At 34.6% G+C, this 8145-nt stretch overlaps 1 protein-coding gene across 3 annotated transcripts in view; it reads right to left on the bottom strand.

Annotated features, from left to right (window-relative positions):
- Positions 1 to 433: 433 nt before the first annotated feature.
- The window catches only part of TNPO1 (transportin 1), a 52809-nt gene continuing 45097 nt past the window's right edge, over positions 434 to 8145 (bottom strand). The window contains exons 21-24 of one of the 3 annotated variants that reach the window (XM_066569492.1): positions 8019 to 8118; positions 6574 to 6648; positions 3519 to 3661; positions 434 to 2017 (exon numbers count right to left, since the gene is read on the bottom strand). In XM_066569492.1, the coding sequence (XP_066425589.1) occupies positions 3554 to 3661; positions 6574 to 6648; positions 8019 to 8118 (283 nt within the window). In that variant the 3' untranslated portion in view covers positions 434 to 2017; positions 3519 to 3553. Of the gene's footprint in view, positions 2018 to 3518; positions 3662 to 6573; positions 6649 to 8017; positions 8119 to 8145 lie in introns of those variants that run through there. The other 2 variants (XR_010785318.1, XM_066569491.1) reach the window with 2 other exon arrangements.

The following is an 8145-nucleotide window of genomic DNA, read 5'->3' as shown; positions in this document are numbered from 1 at the left end:
AAACCCCACAAAAAATAAAAAATAAAAAAAAACAAAAACAAAAAAGAAAAACATCCCCCCCCCCCAAAAACAAACAAAAAACCCCAAAAAACCCCCACAAAAAACCAGAAAACACCAACTAAACCGAAAACTGTTATCCAGTATCCATTCTGCAATGCAAAGGTGAGAAACTAAATCTACAAAAAGGCTGTTATGGCTTAATTTGTTTTGCAGATTAATAATGCAGCACTTGAAAAATGGAAAGGTGTGGCTTCACCTCTGACCAGCAGAGCTAAAAATCTCTCCATTTTCCTTTATCATCATGGGATACTCTTTAGGCAATCTAAATTAATAAAGACTTGCCACTTTCAGATGGACACAAGATCAAGTGTACCAGTTAGGATTTCACATTCACAGTACATAAGAAAATACACATGGAAGGAAAAGTAAAGCGTTAACTTAACAAGGATTTATTCACAGGAATACATGTAAGTAGAGAAAAAAAAAACACAACAGAAAAGCTAAACAAATGAAATGAAGAGGATCCAAACCAACTTTCACTCTGTAGCTTTAAACTTGCACCCTTGTGCATTTAACTACATCACAAAGGGCCACCAACATGCGCCGATACAGTGTAGATACCCTGCAGTACATCCATTAACTTAAACATCTCTTAAGATCATGCTTTGAACAAAAAGAAAGCGTAGAAGATAATACGTTGAGTGGGAATAAACACAAATATAGCAATCTTGTCATCAACTTCTACAATTGTCTTTACGTGCCAACTAACACTTATGCAGCCTTTAACGGGTCTTACCATGTAACTCATTTTAGAGATTCTGATAAATCACTAGTATATAACCATGCAGAAAGCACATCACACTGACAGCACAGAGGCAAATATTTTGCACAGCTATATCAGCTTTCCACATTGTGCAGGTTACACACAATACAATATCAATCTTAATCTTAACAGATCCTAAAAAGGTATTTCAAGGCCTAATTGTTAACTACAGTAATTTATATCTATATTCTTAATAAAAATAAATTCCACTGAATCTTAAAAAGGAATTTTAAATGCAGGGCTATATTGAATTGGTAAACTGCAACACAAAACTGGCGCAACATAGGTAAATGTATACCAATTTCACTCTATGTGATGCAAGCATGCTACTTTCCCACTAATTAAAATTACTTCTGATCACTATGAGCCAGAACGCATGCCTGAACCTTAAACTGCAAGTTAGGAATAATGCCTTACTCTAGAAATCAAAACTAACAAAGTACAATAATAAAATCATATCCACTACCTTGGTTGTTTCTCTTAACGTAAAAATTAAGATGTCAATCTTTCCTTTGCAGTGTACCTCTCCTTACCCCAAAAATGAAAGGAGTGACTTATTTGGCAGCTAGCAGGTTGCTTCATTTTGTCCAAGTTAACCTTTATTATTTTATGATGGGGTTTCTATACTGTACACTGCAAGTGCCTGTTCCTAATACAGACACAAGCTGCATTTTAACTGACTAACTTCGTTTGTGTAGTTCTTCATTAACATGCAAATATCTAGGAATCCCCAAGCAGGATGAAATAATGTAGAAAACCCTTACTTAAAAAAACAGAAAACAAAAAAGAAAGCCTTTTACTGTTTGTGACCCCCATTCTTAGGTTTCCTTTATTGTGCGCAAAATATTTTTCCTCTTTACGTATCCCTATGGTTCAATTATATGGTTTCTTATTTTGGTACAAATCCCCACAATATTCCAGAATGTGCTGTTTTGTGACTAGATTCTTTTTTTTTTTCTTCTTCACATCCAGTGCAGAGGTGTAATAGGAGACAGATTTCCACCCACAAAGGCTCCAGATGTTAAAACATTTCCCAACATCGACTTAATACAGTGACGGCAACACCTCCCTCCCGCCCCTCCCAGTAGGGTTGGGATTGTACTGTATTCCCTACTGGTTTACCCTTCCCCCCAGTAAAGGGTAACATTTTCCCTGGGTGCAGAGGCTCCCTCATAGTCTCCCAGACTGAAGGACCTGTAAAGGGAAAAGATAATGGTATAATTAAATCTTACCTGGAACCTCTGGCAGATAGATACATAAACAAGAGTCTTTTTCAAGCACTAAGTGCCAACCTCTAACTTAAAAATGAATTTATGCCTAATGATCCCTTTTAAGTCTGCTAAGAAACCAGCCCATCTGTATCAGATAAAATACTATTCATGAAACAACAATATATATGCTTTCAAACTACATTGACAATTCCACTATTATGTTAAATTTAGATTTAAGACAAAAGCACCCTACATATTCTAACCAGTTTTTCAATTTTTAGCACAAAATTATGAGGTAGTTATGACATTGAAAAAGAATATTAAACATATCTGCACCTGACCTAGCAGCTTCTCTTCTGAGTGGATTAAACAAGATAGCCATACCTTCTCTGCAGTTGAAACTGAGAACAATGGCAGATTTTATCACTTTTGTTTTCTTTTCATCAGGAAAACATCCTCATGTCAGAACTAAAACACTCTCATTGATAAGTATGTAGCTGTTTAATTTTTAATCCAATGTTCCGATCAAACACGCAATTTTACGACACTGATTTTGAAAAAAATCTTAGGCTGAATTTTAAACAGTTGTCCATTCCAACACTAAACAGAACTGCATGACTCACTCTCATAATTTTAATACAAAAATTCTACTAAAAGTATCAAATTTGTATAGAGACTAAAAGAATAAACTTAATTCTCTCTTTTTTGGGGTAATATAATAATCTCTTCACAGTATCACACATGGGAAATTTGCTTTATACAGCATACACAGGTAGCATACAAAGCAAGGTGGTATAGTAATAGAGGTACTCTGGAATGCATTTTCACTGTTCTTTGTCAAAGCTGAATCATTCTCCACACACAAGTGTCTAACACTTCTGAGCTGACACACAAAATGGAACATGGCAATAATAAACACATATCAGACTCCCCCAAGCATCAAGCTTTACAGGTACAGTAGTTATTAGCATAGCATTCTTTATTCAGTGGAAAGATCATTTAGTATGTAGGTAGGAGGCCATCAGACTTCCCATAGCTAGTGTGTTAACAAACTTGCTTTCTTATTCTAGGAGAGTATTCTCTCTTAGACCACATCTGCCATCTATTAATTCACAACATATAAGATAGCCTGTGTCTTTAGTACGATGACTTGAGGATCATATTCATCACTTTGCTTATTAAACTTGAACCAGCAGTTTGTCATACCTATACTTTCAACTTTCTTGATAAACTAATGTGTGTATCATAGACTCAGTTTTTCTTTCTTTCTTTCTTTCTTTCTCTCTCTGTAACAATAGAAAAAATGAGACAAATGCTTTTGCTACAATCCCCATCATTTAGGTATATTATCATCCCTTCTTTCTTTCCTTCATATACGAAGTAGTAGCTCAGCAATTCTAGACTGATGAAGTAATGATGTTTCATATGATGCAAACAGGGAGGAAGTCCCAGTTCTCTCTGGCAAGCAAGACTCATGTGCTTACCTCTAATTATGGGACTGCAGCTACAGTGCATGAGGTTAAACTCCATAGTAAGCTGCAAGGCGCTCTTTTAAGGGAAGAGGAAACTGGTCAGAGAAACGCCTCCAATTCTCATCCCCAACTTGATTTTTAAATCCATGAAGAATCTACAAATGAGAAAGGAGAAGTCAAAATAAGGAAAAAATAGAGGCTAAATTATTTAGTAGCCTCATATGCTGTAAGCCACAAACTGCTGAGTTGTACATGTGGCAATTCGAATTCTCCAATATCATATTGAAATGCTACAAAGAAGCAAAGAAGTAGAGCAAGGTCTTTCTAATGTGCTTCTTTAAAGGTGACATAAAGAATACAGTTACCCAAAGAAAGTAGTGTATGTATACGTATTTATATATATTTTTAATAGGTAACTTAAAACCTAGGGTTAAGCCATTTCAGAATGTTTAATTATAATTTTTTCAATTTGTTTTTCATCCATCCATCCATCCATCCATCCATCCATCCATCCATCCATCCATCCATCCATCCATCCATCCATCCATCCATCCATCCATCCATCCATCCATCCATATCAATTGACATATATTTAAAGACTACTGTGTTCACATTTATTTTTTAACAGATGTGAAGTATGTTGTGGGAAGTTGAGTTAAATGGCAGCCAGTTTTTGATAGAATGAATACCTGTCAATTTCTAGCACAAATATAAAATGTTTGAGAACTCTGTTTTCTGCATGGAACCCCTAAGAAAACTTCACTAAAAATGAAGCTCTTAAAACCTTCTTTGTTTTGAAATAACAGGGATCCACAGTCAATGGCATTCAAAATCCAGTGAAAGAGGAAAACAAATAATCTACAGGTTTCTGTTTGGACTGTTTGATATAATAAACCACCTGAAAATGAAATTATGCTATTAAAAAAAAAATCTTAGTATGTTATCTCTCAAAACAGCAAGTAAAACCAAAACATTAAAAAGGACAAAAGCAGAAAGAATTACTGTTCCTCATAGAAAATTATACCAAGAAAATCTAAAGTTTTGTTTTCCCTTTTTACATTCAGTGTCAAAAATTGTGGAACAGTCTGTCATGAATACATCCTCAAATAAAAGGCAATGTCAAAATTCAGGCTCATGGTAACAAGTTCAACACAAGACTGTCAAGCAGATCTGTTTTTAAACAGATGTAGTGGTAATGACATGCAACCAGTTAACTTACTGCTTTTCTCCCTCCCACAAGCAGGCTTTCCTAAACCCAAATGGTTTCACATTAACCAGCTGAAAAATCTAAGAATGCTCAGTGATAGACAAAAGGTTATGAGTCAGATTTTAACACTGGCAGCTCATCTATCCATGCTCTTGAAAGTATCTTCTCTTGCAGTTCTAGTACTAAAGAATAAATAAGTTTTAAAGAAAATTTGAAAACTTGGACAAATCCAGTTTATTTCCCTTGTTCCTGAAGTCATAATTACTGTTTGAAAACATCTACTTGGACTACAGCAATCACATACTCATAAAGAAGTTGTCTAAAAACCCTGTGGGTTATCACTGAAGAAAACTTTGTCTCCTTTTCTGTAAGGCAAATCCCACAAAACTACTTTAAAATTGCTTGCTTAAAAAAGCAAGGATCTCCTTTTGCCAAGTGACCAAGAACCACTCTGTTTAGATTTGAATGCATTGTTTCCCAAATGGATCACTTGAAAAGAATCAGAAAAAGAGGAGTTTAACCTGCTGAAGGATTGGTGCAAAAACATGCAGTGAGACTGCTTTGGGCAATCATCACAGACTCTATCCAGGACCCTCTTTTAAGTTGTAATTGCTGTTTCATTCTGCTGATGTTAGACTACTCATAGCTGCACCTTGTCTAGATCTAATGTTCCTTGGAAGGAAGACAGTTATCTGAGAGACTAACTAGGACAGCAAGATTTCTGCCTTTGATCTTAAAGATGGGATAGAGAAGTTCTAGCTTCTGATTTGATGCTCACACATGTCATTAATTGAAGAAGTGCCAATACCAATCCATGAGCCTAATAAGTACTTAAGAATATGCTCTGTTTTTTCTTTAAGAATATCATGAACCTTACTTTTGACATAGAACTTCCTGAAAATGGGAATTTCACTTTAGAGCTTGTGAGGTAAACCACTGTCTCTCTCTTTCTTTTTTTTTTTTAATTTAAGACACTAGTGCCAAAATACAGTGTAGCACATTCTGGGTAAGGCTTTTTTTTTTTTTTTACTTTTTTGGTTTTTGTATTGAGTTTGTTTTTTACTAACTCAATACAAGGCAAACAGTCCTTTAGTTTAAATTTTTAAATTCTACTCTCTTTCTTTTTTTTTTTAATTTAAGACACTAGTGCCAAAATACAGTGTAGCACATTCTGGGTAAGGCTTTTTTGTTTTTTACTTTTTTGGTTTTTGTATTGAGTTTGTTTTTTACTAACTCAATACAAGGCAAACAGTCCTTTAGTTTAAATTTTTAAATTCTACTGATGCTTTGCCTAGGGATAAGCAAATTCACATACCTATTCTTGGGTATAACTGCATGTTAGTTTCTTGAAACTTACTCAACCAAGAGGGATTCTAAGGAGGATTAAGCAATCTCTTATTTTCAGCAGGAGTTATGAGAAACAAGATACGACTAGGATATTTTTAATTTGAAACTTATGTATGTCTCCAAAATAAAGTAGCCATCTTTGTGGCAAAAAACAGCCTTGAACCATAAAAATCTCATTTCCTCAAAAAAAAGTCTTACATGTAGCATAAACTTGCCTGTTCTTCCAAATGCAGGAAAAACATAGTAAGCTGGAAAGCTGTTTGAGGATCATTATCCCTTCAAAAAACACAAGTGAACTTTGCAACTATTTAAAAAAATTTGGAATAATCCAAATCGATATAAGAAGATACAGGTTAAAAAAAGAAGTCAGGAATTTCATGTTGCTTTGTCTCCATGACCACAAACACAGTAACTGCTAGAAAGCACTTTTACTTGAAAGTGAAACAGAAAGAAAGAAACCAGAGGATGTAAAACAGCCACCACTAGGATATACTATTATCTTAGCAACCTTACCTTACAGAACATGTCTCGAAGATCATCTTTTGGGCTAATCCATGATGCAACAGCATCACAAAAAAAAATAAAGTCCTACAAGATTAAACAATCATATAGGTTAGAAACCTCAATTTATACATCTGAAAACAATGCTTGATGTTCATTCTGTGAAGTGGATGGTCTTTGATCCTAATTTACAACTGCTTTTGCTTTTATGTATTTATTTTCCACTTAATTCAGACAACAATAAATTACTGCATGCCTAAATGTTCAGCTACAGAAATTGCTGAGTATCTCAAATTAAACCACAGTGAAAACAACCATAACTCTCCCCTCTGCACCACACTAGTATAACTTTAATTCTTTCAGTACGCCTACAAATGCAATATCTACTTCCTTTACTCACATGCAACAAATGCATCTCTCACACATTTCCAGTTAGGGAAAAAAATCTGTTTTATTCCTTAAAGTAATTTTTTTCTGGGACACAGAGAACATTTATCATAGAGGTTCAAAACTAAAGCCACTTCAAAATCCCTATACCCCATTCATCTGCTGTCATGCATTACCTCCTCCTACACCAACAGAATACCAGTGTTTAAAAATAATGTTGCTAATGCAAGAAATAGGAACTGAGGATGATTAGAGAGAAAAGATGAGTTAATGAAATGGGTCCTTATTTAGCCCCTCTCTGTAAGCTACATGAATGAACAGACAATAGAAGTCTGAATTGTAAAGTACAGAATAAGGTCTAAATGAAATGAACCGCACATTTCAGAACAAGGCAAATGTTCAATTCTTATGTTTCAGGAAGAAGAATTCCAGGCAGAGAAAAGGGAAAGATCAATTTTGTTTTCCTCTTAAAAAGTATTACATTGATACAGTTTTACTTTAGAGATGTGGAGACTAAAGATCAAGTCATATTCTATTCTTCAATTTTACCATTTCTTTTAAAGAGATGCATGTTCATCGTTACATTGACTCCTGGAAAAATTGATCCAAAGTTGAAACAGAATATTCCCTACCCAAGTGTTAAGAACAAAGGGGTGGTTACTAGTTTTGTTCTCTTTCTTGTTCTAAAAACCTAGGTTACATGTGGAAAATGGGTCTAAGAATGTCAACTTTTACCTTATATTTGCATACAGATCCTGACCACAACCTGACAGAAGTATCAAAATACAATTATTTTAATTGAAGTTCATTATTTACATATTCATTGCAAGTAAAAGACAAAAATTCATTTTAACAGTACTTCTCCCCTTTTCTTTTTAGATGACAATTACTGAAGGATTATGACACACATCATTCACAATAGAAACATTTTGGGCTTCTTGACTTCAAAATAAAGCTACATCACGTACTGCAGGGAATCTCTTCAAAGCAAACTTTTTAATACTCCATATATAGCTTTCACTAAATTTCACATAAGTAAAGAAAAGTTAGCATCTATTAATGCATCTTACTTGGACTACTCCACTGGGGTTGACCGTAATCATGGTACATATCCCACGGAATGCTGAATCCTTTTCCTCATTGTCTCTTATGTTTCGCAGAGACGTGCACCTAACAAATTGGAAAGCAAAACTTAGA

This window comes from Molothrus aeneus, chromosome Z (assembly GCF_037042795.1).
Source record: "Molothrus aeneus isolate 106 chromosome Z, BPBGC_Maene_1.0, whole genome shotgun sequence".
Taxonomy (NCBI): domain Eukaryota; kingdom Metazoa; phylum Chordata; class Aves; order Passeriformes; family Icteridae; genus Molothrus; species Molothrus aeneus.
Note: the sequence above shows the minus strand (reverse complement) of the source record. Positions and strands in the feature narration are given on the sequence as shown.